This window comes from Myotis davidii, unplaced genomic scaffold, assembly GCF_000327345.1.
Source record: "Myotis davidii unplaced genomic scaffold, ASM32734v1 scaffold555, whole genome shotgun sequence".
Taxonomy (NCBI): Eukaryota; Metazoa; Chordata; class Mammalia; order Chiroptera; family Vespertilionidae; genus Myotis; species Myotis davidii.
In genome coordinates this window covers 1,713,790-1,733,836 of record NW_006286315.1, presented here as the reverse complement: position 1 = coordinate 1,733,836, position 20,047 = coordinate 1,713,790, and the positions used below count along the sequence as shown (strand labels likewise).

Below are 20,047 nucleotides of genomic sequence, written 5' to 3'. Positions count from 1 at the left end.
AAAAGACCGTACCCTTTTATGTAATGATGTTTACTTTGAATTTATATTAGTTCACACAAACACTCCATCCATGCTTTTGTTCTGGCCCTCCGGTCCAGTTTAAGAACCCATTGTGGCCCTCGAGTCAAAAAGTTTGCCCACCCCTGCCAGAGAAAGGCAACCAGTGCTCTTATTACTGCTTTGCACTCATATAGAATGAGCTGCCCTTTAACGATGTCAACACGGAGGAGGATGGAGCAGACACGCGTGACACTGCACCCTGAGGGGAAAGCTGGACATGCTGTGCAAATGAAAGACATATGCTTGCAGAGCTCTGCAAAAAGGAAGGCAGGGGAGACAGGCTGCCTGTCTCCTCAGACGCAGCCTGACAAGAGCAGCCGCAGAGACGCGGTTACCAATACTGGCCCTGGGGTCACACGCACCTGGGTTCCAGCCCGCCTTTCCACGTACTAGGAGGGTTCAGTGAGAACTACGCAATGAGTCCATTTAGCTTAGCACTGTCCTGGCATATGGCAGGCGCTCGTTTACAGCTCCCTTGGCCTGTTCACGCAGACCCACCCAGCAGAGCCTGCACAGGAACCTGGCAGCAGCTGTCCAGGACAACCGCGGGCACGTGCACCGCGGAGAGCTGCCCAAGGGAGGAGAGAGAAAAGGTGATCAAGCTGAGAGAGCTGCCGCCTTCCCAGATCCCCGGCACTCACTGCAGAACCCCAGGAGGGTCACGGAGAAGCCACACTTGGCCAAGGACAGCGCGTGGTACTGCATTCGGGGGCTGCGGCCCACGTCGCCCAGCACCACGACGACTGCGTGCCGGGCCGTGCGCCCCCGCCGCCAGCGCTTCCACGCGATCAGCAGCAGCAGCGGCAAGGACAGGGACAGCGCTAGCACTGCCACGCAGGAGGCAGCCATCTTGGCCGACTGGTCGCAGTCACGTGACCGCGCTCCCTCCGGCGGGCGCGCTGTGCGCAGCCGCACATCGAGCCCCCGAGGTGGGCGGAGAGAAGGCCGGGGAGGGCGGCCCGCGGAACCCTTGAAAAGTCCTCAAGGTCCAAGAATTAGTTGAATGAAGGTGAAATTTTTACCATGTGGGGATCTAGGAACATTTTATTTCACAAGTTGGAAGACAACAATTTGGATGAATCTCTAAACATACTGTATTGAGAAAAGGGGCCAGACGCCAAAGAGTAAATGCTGGCTGGTTCCATTTATATACAAGGAGAATTAATCTTCCATCTTTCTCGCTTTCAGTCAGACCCGCCGTAGAGTCTTCTGAAAGTAACATCATGATAATTTCCCAAGGAGAACCCCAGGCTCAGTTCTAACTGGTGTTGGCTGGTGATGACGGGACTGGGAAAACTCCACTGGAGAAAAGTCATCTAGTGAGTTTGAGAAGTATGTAGCCCCTTGGTGTTGAAGTCCATCCCCTCCTGTTTCACACCAGCAGAGGGCCTATTAACTATTAATTCAATGTGGCGGGCACATCGGGCCAGGAGAAGTTGAGCGGACTAGACAGCTATTACATCCGAGCCCAGGGGGCAGTCATAATGTCTGATGTAACTTCGAGAGTCACTTAAAAGAAGGTGCCTAACTGGCATAGAGATCTGGTGAGAGAGAGAGAGAGAGAGAGAGAACACATCCCCATCATGTGGCGTGGCTATCAAGCCCAGGAAAGTTAAGGCAAAATCATTGTCTTCCAGGAAAGAACCATCTCTGTGCTATGATATTTCTGCCAAAAGTAACCACCACTTTGCAAAGCCCTTCCTCTGGCTTGCTAGAAAGCTAACTGGAGAACCTAGCTGGGAGTTTGCCGCCATGCCTGCTCTTGCCCCACCAGAGGTGGTCCGGGACCCAGCGCTGGCAGCACATTATGAGCATGACCCAGAGGTTGCCCAGACCACTGCTCTCCCGGACGAGGATGATGGCCTGGGAGGAAGGGAAGCTGGAGCCCAACGTCAGAAGTCTAGTTTCACAGTCACCTTCCTGTGATGTCAGTGTTTGCCCCTTTATTATGGAGCCTGTGCTTGACCTTTAGGATGCTGAAGGAGATGAATGGGCTTCACCTTCATTTTTTGGACCTGCACATTTAGCTGTTGGAATGCAGTTGTTTCCTTATTGAGCTTCAAATAGAAAAGTGCTGCAGTCACATCACAATATTCAGTGGCAGAGCCTTGTACATTACTGTCATTCTCATTCCTTTTCGTTTAGAATCAGAATTAAGTTGTATTTCAAGTATCTAAAAAATAAAATAGTCTTTGTGAAGGGCGAACGGGAGGAGGAGGCTGGCCGCTGGGCTCTAGGATCCCTCCGCGCCCGCCGGCTCCGAGTGTCCTGACCGGCTGCAGCTGCGTGGCTGCGGCGGGCCAAGGGGTGCCGGGCGGCGACCCACCACGGGGGAGCCCTTCCCCCGTGGTCGGCTCCCCGCCTGCCCACACTGGGGCCGGGGGTCCGTGCGGCCCTTGGGGCCTGGTCTGGCCGGGGGGAGTCCAGCGCGGGCTGCCACCCGCCCACTGCCCCCCGGACCGGGCCTGCGCTGGCCGCGTGGACCCGCGGCCCCCAGTGTAGTGGCGGCAGCGGAGTGGGGCGCCTGCCCTAGCCCGGGCAGGCCGCCATGCTGTAGTGTCCCGGCCCTGTGGGCCGGGCCTGCTCCGAGCAGATGCTCCATCTTGCCTTGGGTCCTCCATTTTGGGACGGCGCCATGTGTTTCTTCCCGGAAGATGCCGCTGCTAGACACGCCCCGGATTTCTCTGGACTAACCAATAATAATCAAGGGAAGTGCACGCCATCACTATGACCACATCCTGTACCGACTCGCGCCTGGCCAATCAGCGGGGCCCACAGCCCCCTCTCCTGCCCTCACTCCACCCCCCTATATAACCCCCTGTCCCATTAGGCCTCGGTCTCTCGGCCACTGGATTTCCATCTGTGTTAGTGGGTCTGGTGAACCGGGAGCGCAACCCGGCTTGCATTAAAAAGGACTCTTTGCTTTTGCATCGGACTGACTGGCTCCCTGGGGGTCTTGGGAACTTTGAAATCTGGGCACAACATTTGCTGTCAGAAGTCAGGGGAATGACCTCTTTGGAGAGTCAGGAAGTGAGTGGGAGGGGGTCAAAGGGAAGGTGGAAGGTGGAGCAATCATGTTTCTTGGTCTGGGTGCTCCTAACGTAGTGTGTTCCACTTGGGAAAATTCATCCAACATCACACTTATTCGTTTTTCAGGATATGTGTTGTACTTGAATAAAACATTTAAAACATAAAGAGAAAGGGAAGAGGGAAGGACAAAGAAGAAAGTAAAAGCCATAATGATTTTAAGTATCCATAGTATTGAGGAAAAAATTCCCCCCTGACCCTCCAAAGTCACCACCCAAAGTAGTCACACTGCCGAGTTTAGTGTGTGTGCATGTGACAGCCTGTTGACTTTGAAAGGGGTCCCCTTGCTGAAGAACATGGAGAACGTATTGGTGAAGCCACCCCCACTGCCCCTACTTGGGAGCTGCCCCAGAACCGGCAGAGCACCCAGCACAGCCACCACTCACCTTCAGACCTGCCTCACCCAGTTACGCATTCCACAAAGAAACCTCCTCCCTGGATAAGAGCCTGGGCAGGTTCGTGCCCCCTGGACCATGCTGATGTGCTTCCTTGGTGACCCTAGCTCACGACTTAGCACATTTCTTATTTGGTTCTCACAATAGCCCTATGATTCTCCTTTTTACATCTAAGGACACTGAAGGTCACATGATTAATGAATATGTGGCAAAGGCAGGGCTTGAAACCTGATCTGAAAGGGGAAGGAAGGGCGAGTAAATGTGTACAGATGGGAGGGTGGGCAGTCACCGTGGCAGCCTCATTATCCCCTCATTTACCAGTGAGGCTCCTGCCTTTAGTTGCATGTGCCCTGCCCACTCCGTCCACCTTCTGTGGTGGAGGGGGGCTCGGATCTGGAGAACTCAGCCTCGTGGGTTCCTTGATCTTGAGCAAGTCACTTTAGATCGATTAGCTGTCCTGACCTGTAAATTAAGGGAGGGAACTTCACATCTCAGAGCGCCCCTCTTGCTCTGATGATCTAAGGCAGGGGCGGGGAATGTCCGGCCCACAGGCCGTAGAAGGCCTTGAAATCATTTGGTCTGGCCCTGCCAAGGCAACCGCAGGCGGGACTTGAAGGTCAATAAATCTAGGAGCTTTTTTTCATAACAACACAAATTTATATTAAGTGAATTATATTAAGCGAATGACGTTATAAATATCCAAATGGCCGTTGGCCGAAAAAAAGGTTCCCCAACCCTGATCTAAAAGGATGAGGACCAGGCACAATGGTTATAACAGAGAGTAAATGCCTCGCTATGGAAGATGAAACTCCAATTGGAAAAGAAGTTGAGAACATTTCTCTAGGGAGAGAGGAGTAAGCTGCCTTGCCAGCCAGCCCAGCTTACCTTCCTTGTCCCATTGATATTCACCCATGAGAGTCAGTCCTTCCAAAGATCAGGAGGATATTGTTTCCCCTTCCAGAGAGAGGAGGTGAACCCTGGCAGGATTTCCTGATGCCGAAGATGTCAACTCAGGAACTGGCATGCATGAAACACCTGATACTAGCTGTGAGACTGTGGGTCACAGTAAGTCACTTACCATGCCCCCGCCCCCCCAGAGCCAAATGTTTAAAAGGGGAATGAGAATAGTTCCCACTTCAGGATCTCTGTAAGGATTAACAGAAGTGACGACAGCACCAAGCTTCACCTGGAACACCCATTCTCAATGGCACACTCAAGAGGGCAAAAGATGGATCTTGGGAAGCTAAGGAAATCTACTCTTTTATGTGTGAAGCCTAGATACATACAGTGCATAAACAAATATATAGTATATCTGCAGTATTAAGACTTCACTGGAGTTCGCACAAAAATGTATGCACGAAGAGCCCTCAGACATTGCTGACGGGAATGTAAGATGGTGCAGCCACTGGGGAAAATAACTAGACAGTTCCTCACTAATTAAACATAAAACATACCACATGACCCAGCAATTGCATCCTAGGTATATACCCAAGAGAACTGAAGACAGGTTTCAAACAAAAATGTGTAAATGGGTGTTTATATCAGCATTATTCACAATAGCAGGAAGGTGGCAACAACTCAAATGTCCATCAACAATGAGTGGATGAAGTGTGACTCATCCACACAATGGAATATTATTCAACCATAAAAAGGAATGAAGTATTGATTCATGCTGCGGCATAGATGAACCTTGAAAACATTATGTTGACAATATCTCAAGCTCTTTCTTTCCAACTTGGGCCCAGCATAATGGCTCCCGCAAAACAGAGTGGTGAGAAGAAGAGGCCACTCGCCCATCAATGAGGTGGTGACCAGAGAACACACCATCAACGTTCACAAGTGCATCCATGGATTGGGTTTCAAGAAGCGTGCCCCTCGGACACTCAAAGAGATCTGAAAATCTGCCATGAAGATGGGAGCTCCACAATTACACATTGACACTGGGCTCAACAAAGGCGTCTGGGCAAAGGAATAAGGAATGTCCCATACCATATCCCATGTGGTTGTCCACAGCACGTAATGAGGATGCAGATTGACCAAGTTCTACACATTGGTTACCTACATACCTGTCACCACTTCCATAAATCTGCGAACAGTTAATGTGGATGAAAACTAACTGCTGATTGTCAAATAAGGTTATAAAACTGCCCCCCAAAAGAGAACGTTATGCTACAAGAAGGAAGTCAGATACAAAAAGTCACATATTGTATGATTGTTTTATGAAATGTCCAGAATAGGCAAATTTATAGAAATGGAAAGTAGATTAGTGGCTGCCAGGGGATGGAGGGCTGAGGGGGTGGAGGGAGTGGGAAGTGACTGCTAATGGGTATGGGGTTTCCTTTTGGGTGATGAAAATATTCAAGAATAAGACAGTGGTGGTAGTTGCACAGCTTTGTGAATAGACTTTAAAAGACACTGCCTGTATTTTATAGTATATGAATTATATCTCAATAAGTCTGTTATTTTCTTTTTTTATATCAGAAAGGAAGATGGAGAGAGAGACATAGAAACATCAATGATAAGAATCATCAATCAGCTACTCTCTGTACACCCCCCCTTGCTAGGGATCGAGCCCACAACTTCGGCATGCGCCCTGACCGGGAATCAAACGGTGATTGCCTGGTTCATATCGTCACTCAACCACTGAGCCACACATGGGGCTATCGGGCTCTGGAAATGTGGCTAGCCAAGTTGAAGTGTGCCCTGAGTATAAACACTCGTCCAGATTTCAAAGACTTCATACAAGAAAAATAATATTTTAAAAAGAATGTAGCCATGGCTGGTTTGCTCAGTAGTTAGAGCATTGTCCCAGAGTCCCATGGGTTGCAGGTTTGATTCCCAGTCGAGGGCATGTACCTGGGTTGTGGGTTTGCTCCCCACCCTCTGTTGGGGCACATGCGGGAGGCAACCAGTCGATGTGTCTCTCTCACATCAGTGTTTTTCTCTCTCTTCCCCTCCTCCCTCCTTCCTACTCTCTCTAAAAATCAATGGAAAAAATATCCTCGGGTGGGGATTTAAAAAAATTCCTGACCTGGAGGTCATCATCATCCACACAATTCTTTTTTTAAAAAAAAGAATGTAAAATTTAATCATGTGTATATTGATTAAGTTGAAAAGGTAATATTTTGGAACTACAGGACTAAATAAAATAGGTTGTTAAAATTCATTTAACCTGCTTCTCAGCGTTTTTTTCATGTGACTACTAGAAAATTTGTAAGTGACCATGTGGCTTGTCTTTGTGGCTCATATTCTGTTTCTACCAGCCAGGTGCCCTTCCAGGGAATCTTCGGTCAGTTTGGGGCAGGTGTACCCTCAAATGAGTTTATTCCAAATGTATTTTTAAAAACAACAGCTTTGCATTTCAGTGTTTGGGGATTTCTGCATTGTAATTGCAGTTGCTAGATCAAACATGCAGCTGTGAGCCTGGAGACTCCAGTGAGAATGAAAAGGTGGGAGCTCCTCTCCCCAGCCTTTGGCCAGCTGGCTCCACACCCAGTCCTGGCCTCACTGATGTCCCTCCAGAGCCCTGGCCCAGGCCACCCCAGCTGCTGGGTCAGCCCTGCCCAGCCACTTGTCTGCAGCTCTGCAGGGGGAGAAGGGGGAGGAGGCAGGAGGAGGGCGTGGAGCGGGCTGGCCTGGGCTGAAAGCACTCCACAAGCCTCAAGCAGAAGCCAGCCATGTCCAGCCTGGGGCTCCTGCTCCTGCTCCTGCTTCTGGCACGGCCGGTGTCACCCTCCTCATTGCCACCGCTGGACACCCCAGAGGGCAAGGCCACCATCGCCGGCCTCGTCCTCTCGGCACTGGAGAGAGCCACCTCCTTCTTGGAGAAGAGGTTGCCCGAAATCAACCTGGACGGCGTGGTGGGGTTCCGGATGCTGGAAGGTGGGTGTGCTCTCGTTCCCCTGGACTGGCCGCCAGGAAACCAGTTCTCAGCCTGTCACCCGCCTGCTCTGTGCCCCTGGGACCTGGCCACCTTCTGGCTTGATGATTAGGAAAGGGAGGATTTGCTTCTTTGGGGTGTCTGGGAGCCCTGCAGTTATCAGATATTTTAGAAGCAGGGAGGATTCAAAGGCCACACGAGAAAAGATTAGGAAAGTATTGTTTTCCCGGGAGGGAATGATCCACTTGACGGTCCCTCCTGATATGCCATGAACAAGGTGGGCAGAGGAAGTGTGCCTTCTGAAGGGGTATTTATGGGAGGGTGGCCATGGACAAAGCACCCCCAGCCGCAGCACTCCCTACTTCCAGCCAAAGCCACCAGGAGGCTCTGAGAAAAGAGCCAAGTGTTTGTTCAGCTTTGAGAAATATAAGATCCCCGAGGAAGGAATTGGAGACAGGCCAAGGCAAACAGGTAGACACCCTCAACACACAATGAGTGGCAGCAAACCCTTCCCCAAAGGCCGCCCTAAGAGACAAAGAGCCAACGGGGTGTCAGCCTGGGGCTCTGGCTGGCTCCTGTGCCAAGTCAGTCCTCTGTGCACTAGTAAGTAGCCAGTGCAGCTTTCGGCCCACCAGGCCCCAGCGGGAGGAGGGGCTCTGGGACAAAGACATCTCCTCTCTTTCTGGCCACCACCCTTCTCTCCCACTCCTGAGGGGCCGCTGCTAGTCAGCCCATAGGGCACCTCTGTGAGAATGAGAAAAAGGCAACCCCTTCCTCAAGTCACTTGACTGCCATCTGCTGGAAAATTGTCTTAATACATACACACGAACCCATGATGGGGACCTGTGTTGTCCTCACGCGGCTTACGACTTGCTCAACTGCACATGGTGGTTCTTCGCCCTGCAAGCTGAATCCTCCCTTACCTTTCTCTCCTGTATAGCCACCCTGTCTCCTTAATTAGCAGGAGCAGCTAAACTTGATTAAGCCCTCACTTTGCACTATGGACAATGCTAAGTCCTCTCATGCATTAGGTCAGTTAATCCTTATAACCCCCTCCTTCAAGAAGGAAGGACTATCATTATCCCCATCTTACAGATGAAGAGAGTGAAGTGGAGAGAAATTAAATGACTCTCTGGTCACCTAACAAAAAAGCATCTGAGTCAGGATTTGAATCCAGGCCCACGTCCAGATCTCTCAGCCACCCACCACCTCCTGTCACTCTGGCTCCACCCTCATGGCCCAGCTCAGCCCCACAGAGGCCTACTTCCCCATCAGCTCAGCAAAGTCTTTCCCCTCCGTAGCTGGAGGAGGAAGAGGCTCAGTAAGCATTAGCTCGCAGGGTCTTTTTCCTGCCCACACGGGTTGTCAGGTGGTGGAATGAGCGCTCTCTGTTCCCCCCCCAGTGCAGCTGAAAGGTGTTCAGGAGGAGTGGGCCCGGGACCCCCGGCTGCGGCCACAGAGCCTGCGCATGGGGAAGCTGGCGCAGGAACTGGAGCTTCTCCTCCACAGATCCATCTCCTACCTCAGGCTCAGTGACCCCCAGTACCTAAGAGGTAATGGCACGGGGTGGAGTCCATTTCTTCAGGAGCACAGCCTCTGGGGACATTACTGAGACACCCTGGTGCGGCGCCTCCGGCACAAAGGGAGGGTTGAGGACGGCTGCGTCCTGTCGGCCTATTGTCCTGTCGGCCAAGCGCGCCACAGGCTGGCGCTGGGGACTGTCTGTTCATCCTTGACTTCAGACTGAGACGACCTCTCCCACCCACACGGAGGGGGCGGAAAGTAGGGAACATGACGCCTCTCGTTTGTTCAGCTTGTGCCCAGGTTGGGGACCTTCTTCCTAGACCAGAGGGGACGGGAGGTGGGAATCTAAATGCTAATTCAGCCCTTTGCACAGCAAATATTAGCATCTCGCTAGCATCTGTCTCGTGCCCTATAAAGCTAGGAGTTCCTTCCCCTGGTCAGCCTTGAGTTGCCCTACGAAGGGCCGCATCCCATGAGCCTGGCCTGGACTGCTCCAGGGGCTATAAAACCAGCCCATCATGCTCCTCTGACCCTGTCTCCCAGGCCCACAGCTCCTGCCAGGCCCTGCTGCCCGTGACCCCAACCCAGCCCTGCCCAGCCCTGACCTGCCTCTGCAATGGAGATCCTCCATCCTCTCCCAGGCCAGGCCCCTGAGACCCTGCCAGCTCATGTCACTCTAGAGAAGCCCCTTGGCTGGGTATTTCTGATATAAGAGCTTCACTTTCTCTCTGAACTGTAGGAACCAGCTAACCCTTTTTATCTGTCTCAAGCTTCCACAGATGCCGTGGATTTAGCCAAAGCCAGTCCCAACATTGTTCTAGTTATTTTTATGGTGTTTGTTTTTGTTGTTGCTTGTTTGTTTCTTAGAAAAAGAGCCTCCTGAGTGTTTCAAACGCAATGCCCAACCAGCGGGCAAGGCTTAGAGCCTGAGCAGACACCATGTGGTCGGGGCTGCCCAGGGAGGATCACCCAGGTCCTGGGCTCTGAGCCACAGGAGCTAGGGGGCGGTTGAGCACCGCACGGCCCGCTGCGCCTGGGGCCCTCCCTCCATCCCCTTCTTTCCGCCAGAGTTCCAGCCAACCGTCCAGCCCGGATTTTGGAAGCTCCCACACGTCTGGACACACACCAACACCTCCATGGTGTACCCCACGATCGAGATCCAGGACTCCTTCTCAGAGGAACACAGTGACATGTGCCTGGTGCAGCTGCTGGGAACCGGGTGGGCCCCCTATGCTTGCCCCCTTCCTGAAAACCCAAAAGTGCTCTCTCCCCCAGTCCTCCTGTCCCACTAGCTCTCCGAGTTCCCAGGGGTTTATAGCAAACCAGGAGCAGCTTCCCCAGAGCCACCCTGACACCGCCCTCTCCCACCCCCAGCACATGTGAGGGGGCCACACTCTCCACCCACGCTGCCAGCCTGGTCCAGCCATGGCCACCGCTGCAGGCCCATCCTCACCTGCTGATTGGTCTCCCCACACCAGAGTGATCTTGTCACAAACCACAGTTGAAGCTTCCTGTTGTTCTCAGGACAAAGCCCTACCTCCTACCACCCTTCCAGGCCCCCAGGCCCTTCTGGTCCACCCTGAGAGGCACCCTCCCATTAGAAGCCTGTCGCTTTGTCAAGAACATGCCCCTATGGGGCCTCCTCCCACCCCATCCTCCCCACCCCTGTGCCTAAGTAACTGCTCACAGTTGAAGACCAGCTCCAGAACCTTCCCTGACCCCACTGTATGTGCTGGCCTCCCATGATGGGCTGCCTCGCCTAACACCACAGGAGCCACAGATGCAGTATACATTTGTTTCAAGGTTCTGTGTCCCCACCAGGCTGTAGGTCTGGAGAGCGGGACCCGAGCCTCGAGCCTCGTTGAGTCCCCCATTTTGTCCTGCTGAGCCTTGGCCCCGAGCATATCCCCAGGGCAGCCCTAGACGCAGGGAACGTTGGGCAGAGGGCAGCAGGTGCTCAGGCCCCCAGCATCCTTCCAAGAGGTGTGTGGGCCAGGACACAGCTGGGCTCACCGAGGGTCTGTCCTGTCCCCTCTCAGCCAGCAAGGGACCCACCCCTTTTGTCCCGTCTCTTTTATGGGGCAGGCCTGGAGGGGGACTGGGCATGCTGGGCCCAGACCCCAAGCTGTCTGGGTTCAGAGTTCCCATGGAGTAATGGGAAGTTGCAGTCCCAGTGGCTCCTCCAACCCAACACTGTTCCAGGTCACCTCCTTGTGCTGGGGGCACAGATTTAGCCAATCAAAACCCAGACACCTGTGTCTTATCCAGCAGCCCCTTGTGCCCAGCTGGGTGCCTGGAACCTACAGGGCTCTAGTACCTAGTGGGGCAATCAGGACCAGGGGAGGCTCGAGGCCTTGGACTTCCTTTAGGACACCCTCACCAGCCTGGAACCACCTCTCCCCCAGGACAGACAGCAGCCAGCCCTGCATGCTCTCAGACTTCTGCAGGACCCTCATGACCACGCCTGGCTGCTCAGGCTACTGCCTGTCCCACCAGCTGCTCTTCTTCCTCTCGGCCAGAATGGTGAGTGCTGAGAAGGCCTGGCCACACCCCAAGGGGGTGGAGGCTGATGAAAAGGGGCTCTTGGCTATGTGATCTTGTATGCTACACACTGGGAAAGTAAGCAGGTTTTTGGGCTTGTGTTTCGGACAACTGGAAGGAGAAGTGAGAGTAGCCTGCCATCCACCAGCTAGACAATCTAACCAACCTGTCTGGGGGCGGGACAGAGGGGCTATGGATTTGGGATTCTTTTGGACAGAGAGCTTTTCATGCTGAACTGGATTGTAGGGCATCAGAAAAATAAAAACAGCTGAAGAGAAGCAGCAGAAAGAACTCAGCAAATGCCAACAAATGGAAAAGGACTTAGACTGGAGTTGATAGTTGCTTCCAGGAGCTCAAATCAAGACCAAACCAGCCCCGCCCCACCTCTCCAGCACCCAAGCTCCTCCAAGCCCAAGAGCTCAAACTCTGCTAAATAATAACAGTGGTCATTTTAAAACATCTATATTTCTTTATATAGAACGGTAGGGCTCATTATCTCCATTTTTAAAATGTTATTAACTGTCCAGAGATTTCATCTGAAAGGGGACTTGCTGACTTTGTTTAACAGATTCTTTTATTATTATTTATTTGCAAACCATCATGGACCAGTATTTTTGTAAATACAATAAAAAAACAAATTATGAGGAACGTTATTTTTTTAATATATTTTATTGATTTTTTACAGAGAGGAAGGGAGAGGGATAGAGAGTTAGAAACATCCATGAGAGAGAAACATTGATCAGCTGCCTCCTGCACACTCCCTACTGGCGATGTGCCCGCAACCCAGGTACATGCCCTTGGCCAGAATCGAACCTGGGACCCTTGAGTCCACAGGCCGACGCTCTATCCACTGAGCCAAACCGAATAGGGCAATGAGGAACATTATTTTGACTTAGATTCGACAGGTAGAAAGTTGCCCTGACATTGCCATAAAGTTTCTAAAGCCTGGTCTCATCTCCTGTCCCCTCTCAGTAACCGAGTCCCACCCTGAGTAGCCCCTGAAGCCACCAGCCCAGTCTGGAATCAGAATGTCCTAACAGCAGCTAGTGGCTATAGGGTGCCCCCTTGTGCTGGGCATCTTGTCCGGCATTTTCTAGTATATATAGCTCGCCAGTATGAGCGTCCCGCCCCTGCAGCTCCCAGCAGCATTGCCCGTTCCCTGTGAAGACCCTTGAGGCTCCGAAAGGCTAACTTGGCGACCAAGGTCACACAGCTCCTAAGTGGCAGAGGACTCAAACCCAGATCTCTCTGAGCCCAGTGACTGAGCTCCATCAGACTAAGATGGTGGGGGAGAAATTCTGGGAAAAGGGGAAAGACCTGACCCAAAGGCAGCTACTTTAGGACCATCTCAGAACTGCAAGTCTTTTCCCCAAACAGATGGCACACTTGTCACCTGTACCACCAACCCCCTTTGTCGCCGCAGAAGGGATGCACGAAGGGGCTGTTCCGCCAGAGCCAGCACTACATGGACCTGTTCTGCGCCAACATGATGGACCTGAACCAGAGGGCCGAAGCCGCCGGATACGCCTATCCCATCCGGGACATCTTCATGGAAAACAGTGGGCATTTCTCTGCGGGGACAGCGCAACAGGGTGTCCCTGATAACGGGCATATGCACGCAGAGTAGGGCTGCCAGGGTGAGCAAATGGAAGTACAGGATGCCCGGTAAATTTGAACTTCACAAAAACAATGAATAACTTTTAGTATAAATGTCTCCCAAACATGGCATGAGCTATACTTATACTTAAAAAATTGTAATTTGTTGTTTATTGGAAACTCAGATTTCACTGGGCCTCCTGTGTTTTATCTGCCACTGTTTTGACTGCTTCCTGCCCCCAGAGGCTGACCCAGCGACAGAGCTCTGGATGGACAGACTGCCGCCCAACAGTTAGAGCCTTAGAGATGAGGCCGGAAGGGGGTCCTGGGTGGCCGCTTCTTGGCTTCCGTGTCCAGATCCCTCTCCTGATCCTGACTCTAGACTCACTTTGAACAAGGACCTAAGTGGGAGGCAGGAGCCAGGCCGGGAGCCGCTGTTCCTAATGCAGAGCCTCAGGGCTGCCTCCTGTCGGCCACTGCGTTGAGCGTCGACCTCCTGGCACTGCCTGGCCCTGGTGGGAGGAGGCAGATGGTACTGCAGTGGCCTGGAGAGTGGGAGGAGGTGGACCTGTGGGGACAGGGTTGCAGAGGGTCCCCTGTGTTTGCTTCCAGTCATGCTCTGTGGAATCGGTGGCTTCTCCGACTTCTACAAGCTCCGGTGGCTGGAGGCCATTCTCAGCTGGCAGAAGCCGCAGGAAGGATGCTTCGGGAGGCCTGGTGAGCTGCCCTCCGGCCCTGGCTGGGAGCATGTTCTGTACCAGATGGGGAAAGGGACACAGTGGTGTTAGGGACGCAAAGAGAGATCTGCAACACCCATATGTGTGTGTGTGTGTGTGTGTGTGTGTGCACGCACACACACACACACACACACACACGAGGGGACATGGGCTCGGAACTTTGGAAGCCAAAACCTTGCGGGACAGGAGGCAGTCTGGTTGAAAGATGTTAGCCCCCTGCACCTGCATTAAAAAAGGCATTCCTCAACGAGTATTCCCTGAGTACCTACTGTGTGCCAGACACTGTGCTAGGCTCCAGGTCAACTAGGGCACTGGGAAAAAAAGAGGCAGATCCTACCTAAACAAACCAATAGTGAAATAATTGTGAGTTCTGAAAGGGCTGTGAAGGAGACACAGGCTGAGAAGGGAAAGACCATCATGGAAGATTCTTTAGGCGGAGTGGGGGGGGGGGTGTCTGGGAGGGGTGACATAGAAGCAAAGGGTGGAGGATGTAGTCCCTTTCCAGCCATGTGATACTGGTCGTCTGGTCCTCATTGGAGTAAGTTGCTTTCCCTCTCTGAGACTCAGTTTCCCCGTCTGTAAATAAATGGGCATAATTCCTTTCTAAACTGAGGAGCAGGTATAACACATGTGAAACCACCTGACCTGTCTGGGTACAGAGGAGGCTCCCAATCCACGCTGGTGTCCTAAATGAAACTATTATGATGCTCCAAGAGGCACAGCTTTTGAAATAAGAGAGTCTGGTTTTGAAACAGAGGAGATCAGGAAATGAAGATTTTCAGGACCCCAAACCTATAGATTCAGCAGGTGGAGGTGGAGCTGTAGAACCTGCATTTTAAAAATAATTTTTTTCAATTTATTTTTCAATTGCAGTTGACATACAATATCATACTAGTTTCAGGAACCTGCATTTTTTAAATATTTTTTATTGATTTCAGAGAGGAAGGGAGAGGGAGAGAGAAATTGAAACATCAATGATGAGAGAGAATTATTGATAGGCTGCCTCCTGCACGCCCCCAACAATGGCGATCAAGCCCACAACCCTGGCACTGCCCTGACAGGGAATCGAACTGTGACCTCCAGGTTCATAGATGGACGCTCAACCACTGAACCTGCATTTTTAATGTGCTCCTCTGGCCATTCAGATGTGGGGGACCACAATTTGAGAAATACCAGATGACAAATTTAGGCCCTGCGAAATGGTCTGCAGACAGGTGCTCCAGGGGACTTCTGGAAGAGCCTCCAGAGCCAAGAGAGGAGCTGAGTGGCTTGAGGCGTTGTAATTGGAGGCTGTTCAGCACGTAATGTTTTAAAATCCATCTTGAGAAGTTCATCTTTCACTCTTCTCCCAGATACTGAAGATGAGGAATTATCTAACGTCATTCAACACCAGCAGCATTCTCCGAGAAGAGTCAAGAGGCGGGAAAAACTATTTGCAGGTAATAAAAATACCCAAGGAACCTTCTTGGCATGAAACGGAGATGTCCAGAAAGGAGGTGCATACAGATGGCCCTCGGTGGAAGGCAGGCCCTGCATCTCTGAAGGGGCTGATCGAAGCGCACTTGTGGTTGGGCCGAGACGGGTGAGGCTAGGAGTCCCTGACGCCCTCCCCTAGGAAAATGGTAAGTCCAGAGATATTGTCTCAGTGAAAGGAGCACGAAAGAGAAGTTTCCGGGTAATACTGGAAAACCACCGAGTTAACCCTTCTCCATCAAAGTCTAATCAGGAGAACAGAACCCACATGTGAACCTCCCCAAGAGGGAATTAAATGTAGGCAACGTTGCCTGCTGTTGGTGGGCAAGGCAGCCTGGGAAGTGTAGTTTGAAGAGGTCAGCGCACTAGGATTTGGAGCAATGAGGGGTAGGGAGGGAATCTGGGAGCCAGCACCCAAGTAACCAGCACAATCCCAAGGGCCACATGTCCTGGCGTCCCCAGCTTACACCAATTTTTCTGGTGTCATTATGAATAGTGCCCCCTTTCCTCCCCAAAGCGTCCTGGTTGAAAAGGTAAGTTATGTGGTTAGCTCACCCATTCAGGGAGACTGAGAATAGGATATAACTATATTGGAAAGGAAAGAAAGGCAAAATGTAACATGGAATAAAGGGGTGGGCGGAGAGAGGTAGAGAGGGAGGGAGAAAGAATAAAGAGAGGAGGACTTGATTTCAATCTTTTTATTTTTTATTTTTTTTAAAATATATTTTATTGATTTTTTACAGAGAGGAAGGGAGAGAGATAGAGAGTTAGAAACATCGATGAGAGAGAAACATCGATCAGCTGCCTCCTGCACGCCCCTCACTGGGAATGTGCCCGCAACCCAGGTACATGCCCTTGACCGGAATCGAACCCGGGACCCTTCAGTCCGCAGGCCGACGCTCTATCCACTGAGCCAAACCGGTTTCGGCCAATCTTTTTATTTTTAAAAAATATATTGTTATTGATTTCAGAAATGAAGAGAGAGAGAAGGAGAGACAGAAACATCAATGATGTGAGGGGATCATTGATCGGCTGCCTCCTGCACACCCCACACGGGATCGAACCTGCAACCCAGGCATGTGCCCTGACCAGGAATTGAACCGTGACCTCCTGGTTCATAGGTTGACGCTCAACCACTGAGCCACGCTGGCCGGGCTCAATCTTTTTATTAATAAAAATAAGTAATTGCAAGGCAAAAACAGGAAGGGAAGTGGAGTAGCCAGCTCAGAGTAGATGTCCAGCGTACGCTGGGGGATGATTTCGGTAACTAAGCATCTCACCATCAACCCCACCATGGTCTCACACCTACCTGCAGGTAGACAAGAGAGGGAGTGGCATCACATATGCAATGGGTCCATTTTACAGCTGCCCCCAGGGGTTGGGTAGGGCAAGGGACTCTCAGGAGACTGACTCCTCCAGGCCCCTGCCCTGGCTAGGCCTTCCGGACATGGAGGGGCAGGGGCTGCCTGTGAGGGTGGTAGGGGGCCTGCTGTGCACACCCTCGGAGCTGGCTGCCTCCTAGAGACTGAGAGCTGGGGAGAGAACTGGAGAAATTCAGAAGCCCCGGCCCTAACTTGTGCCCCTGATGGTTGACCAGCAGCCTAGAAAACTGCCCAGGATGGAGCAATGTGCTCCTTCCTTCATTTATGGCGCACCCCCATGGAGGTCAGGAGCACAGGATCTGAAGGCAGGCTGTCTGGGTTTGAATCTGCTTCTGCCGTTATTCACTGTGGGTATCACTCTACCTCTCTGAGCCTCAGTTTCCTCTGTAAAATGGGGACCAAACAGAGTGTCCTTCATAGGGCTGTTGGGGTTAATATCAGATCATTGTGCAAAGCAATCCCCACAGAATTTGGTGTACGGTAGGCCATGGATAAGTGTGGACTGCCAGGGTGAGTCATTAGGTTCCTGGAAACCTGCATTCTCCCTCCCTCCAAGGGGCCTGGCTGGGGTTCTTCTCTTCTCCAGTTTGTGAGAGGAGAGTAAAGTCTTCGCTCCTCCCACCGTCCCAGAAACTGAAGGGGAGCGGCCCACTCTGAGTTCATTTGAGTTCAGAGAACTAAAGGACATCTAAGGAGTTCCTGCTTCAGGCAGGTATCACATGGGACCTGCAGGCCCGAGGCAGCAATGAGGGAGGCTGTCGGGGTCAAGAAATGAACTGTGGAATTACCAGGGCTGGGAGCTCAGCTCTGCTACCTGCGCCTCAGTTTTCCCAACTGTAAAATGGGGCAATGAGGTGCTAAATGTTTCAGAGGGCCTTAGAGCAAGGGAAACAGGAAGGAGCTGGACAAGGGTGCATGTGGCCTCAGGTCAGATCCCATGGGAGGGGGCTCGAGCAGGAATCGCACCACCGAGTCACACCCCAAGACAGGGGCCTGGCTTTTGGGTCCCTGTATTACTAAGTCATTGGGAGGTATAACCTCCCAGATGGCTGAAGACATTTCTCTGGAGAAGGAAGCCACTGGCAGCCAACACACTCACAGCAGCAGGTGGGTGGGTGCCCAACCCAACTGCGCCCCGGGGCTGGCTGGGGGAGTAACTGCAAAGCGCTCCGGATGGAACTGTGGCCCCACCCAGCACTCTGTCTCTCTCCCCAGATGGCTGCTCCTCCCACAACACAGCCATGGCCGTGGCAGCCCTGGGTGGCTTTCTCTACGCCCTGGCACAATACCCCCCAGCAAACGGAGAGCCGCGGCCAGCCACACTGGCACCACCAACGACCACTGACAGGGTTGGCTCCAGTCCTGCCGCCCCAAGATGAAGCCCACGCCTTTAGTCCTTCCTTCCTGAAATCCCGGGCCACACCCTGAGGAGGCAGCTGAGAGCAAAGCACCCCAGCTTTGTCCCCTCAGGGAACAAGACCAGGGGAGGGGGTCGGGATGGATCCAGGTGTGGCAGCAGGTGAATAAACTCAGAGTGCAGTTGAGTGGGGAGTTGAGCCTTGTTTCTCAGCCTTTTGGACAACATCTGGGACCGTGTTCTGAATCTTCAACCCACTCAACACAAATGCTAGAGACCCATAAACTTGAGTCTGAAAGCAATTTGATCAGGTGTCAACGGTTGCGTCTTCCCCCCTGGGAGAAATAAGGGTCTTGAAAAATAATCGTGGCCTACATCTCAAGATAAGAGCACAAAATGCAGCACATAAACTCTCTACATCCTGTGCAAAAACCTCTGTGATATCAGGTCACATCCTGTCACAGTCACATCATTTTACCAAAGACTGTGTGGCACGATGGGAACCGCGTGTTCTGTGCCCTGGCTGCCTGGGTGCAAGTCCCAGTTCCCACTCATTAGCACAGAGTCCCTAGGCAGGGTCATTTAGTGTCTCTGTGGCTCCGCATCCTCATCAGTTGGGATGATTAGTGCACCTACCTCAGTTTTGGCCTCACTGCTGTGAGAGTTACGTTCGCAGAGGGCAGAGAATGGTACCTGTGACGCAGTAAGTGCCAGGTAAGTATTACCTGCTACCACAGCAGTGGCTACCACAACAGTGGAGATGTCAGGTGACGTGGGGACTTGTCCCCAAGCCCCAGCAGCTGACTGGTCAACATTTCTCTTATCCCAGCTTGTGTCTCTCCCCCCACGCTCTGCCTCCGTGTGAGCAGAGCCACACATCAGCTGGGGCTCTGACAATAATCAAGCGTTTGAGGAAAGACCTTCCAGAGCCTCATTATGGGGCCAGGCCCTGTCTGTGGTGCCAATTTCAGGCTGGCATCAGATGGGCATCAAAATTAGATTCCAGGGTAGAAAAACCAGCTAAAAACCCAGTCCTTGGGCTAGAAGGCTCTGAGTCCATCTTGCTTTGCTTCACAGTGAGAAATCGTAGCCCTGGCTGGTGTGGCTCATTTGGATGAGTGTCCTCCCATGCACCAGAACGTCACCGGTTCAATTCTCAGTCAGTGCCCTGGGTTGCAGGCTCAATCGATGTTTCTCTCTCACATCGATCTTTCTCTCTCTCCCCCTGCCACTCTCTCTAAAATATAAAAAATAGACAAACAGCCCTCGCTAGTTTGGCTTAGTGGATAAAGCATTGGCCTGTGGACTGAAGGGTCCTGGGTTTGATTCCGGTCAAGGGCACATGCCCAGGTTGCAGGCTCGATCCCCAGAAGGGGGTGAGCAGGAGGCAGCTGATCAGTGATTCTCTCTCATCATTGATGTTTCTATCTCTCTCTCCTTCTCCCTTCCTCTCTGAAATCAATAAAAATATATTTTTAAAAAATAGACAAAGTGGTAATCACTGCTGATCATCCTTATGTCACAATGTAGTCATATTTGAGGATCTGAATTAAAATACTCCGGGGAGGGGTGGAGTTCTTCGAAATCTTTCCTTTAGGAGTGTCCTCTGTCTGCTCCTCTTTGCCGCTGTCCCTGGAAGCTTTCCTGAAACTGCTCTGAAGTTGTGCGTCAGGTCCTTTCACACTGCCTTGCAAACAAAAGTTAGCCAAGACAGGCACACAGCCAGACTGGGGAGAGGTGTGCCTCCCCTCCCGGTCCTTCCTGAAGTGGATGGATTAGTCAGGGACCTGACACCCATTCTTTTTAAAAGGCTTAAATTACCGAAGTGGGGAAGGGGCCTCTGGGAGAAACTGGAGCCTACAAGTCACCTTTTAGAAGAGCAACTCCTCAGGCAAAATGGGAAAATTTGTGAGCTGAGACTTCCTCACCTCAGTGTGAATCAGTTTGTGGGAACCAGATCTGAGAGAACATAAGGAAGAAAAATCACAATTAGGGGGAGCCCAGAAGCTCAAGCG

At 52.0% G+C, this 20,047-nt stretch overlaps 2 protein-coding genes, 1 long non-coding RNA gene and 1 pseudogene across 3 annotated transcripts in view; 2 read left to right on the top strand and 2 right to left on the bottom strand.

Annotated features, from left to right (window-relative positions):
• The window catches only part of ALG1 (ALG1, chitobiosyldiphosphodolichol beta-mannosyltransferase), a 12,330-nt gene extending 11,375 nt beyond the window's left edge, over nt 1-955 (bottom strand). The window contains exon 1 of the mRNA XM_006757921.2: nt 702-955. Within this exon, the coding sequence (XP_006757984.1) occupies nt 702-909 (208 nt within the window). The 5' untranslated portion in view covers nt 910-955. The remainder of the gene's footprint in view (nt 1-701) is intronic.
• Nucleotides 956-1,013: 58 nt separating this feature from the next.
• On the top strand, nt 1,014-1,995 carry LOC107182152 (annotated as a pseudogene).
• A 5,183-nt stretch (nt 1,996-7,178) lies between these two features.
• On the top strand, nt 7,179-18,219 carry LOC102770252 (chromosome unknown open reading frame, human C16orf89). The gene is made up of 8 exons (XM_006757920.2): nt 7,179-7,424; nt 8,826-8,975; nt 10,015-10,165; nt 11,352-11,469; nt 12,911-13,046; nt 13,696-13,800; nt 15,173-15,259; nt 17,891-18,219. The coding sequence occupies exons 1-8, from the start codon at nt 7,220-7,222 to the stop codon at nt 18,052-18,054; spliced, it is 1,116 nt and encodes a 371-aa protein (XP_006757983.1). The 5' UTR covers nt 7,179-7,219; the 3' UTR covers nt 18,055-18,219.
• Nucleotides 18,220-19,825: 1,606 nt separating this feature from the next.
• LOC102770066 overlaps nt 19,826-20,047 on the bottom strand; it is a 5,545-nt gene continuing 5,323 nt past the window's right edge. The window contains exon 3 of the long non-coding RNA XR_001512882.1: nt 19,826-19,991. This is a non-coding gene — a long non-coding RNA (uncharacterized LOC102770066). The remainder of the gene's footprint in view (nt 19,992-20,047) is intronic.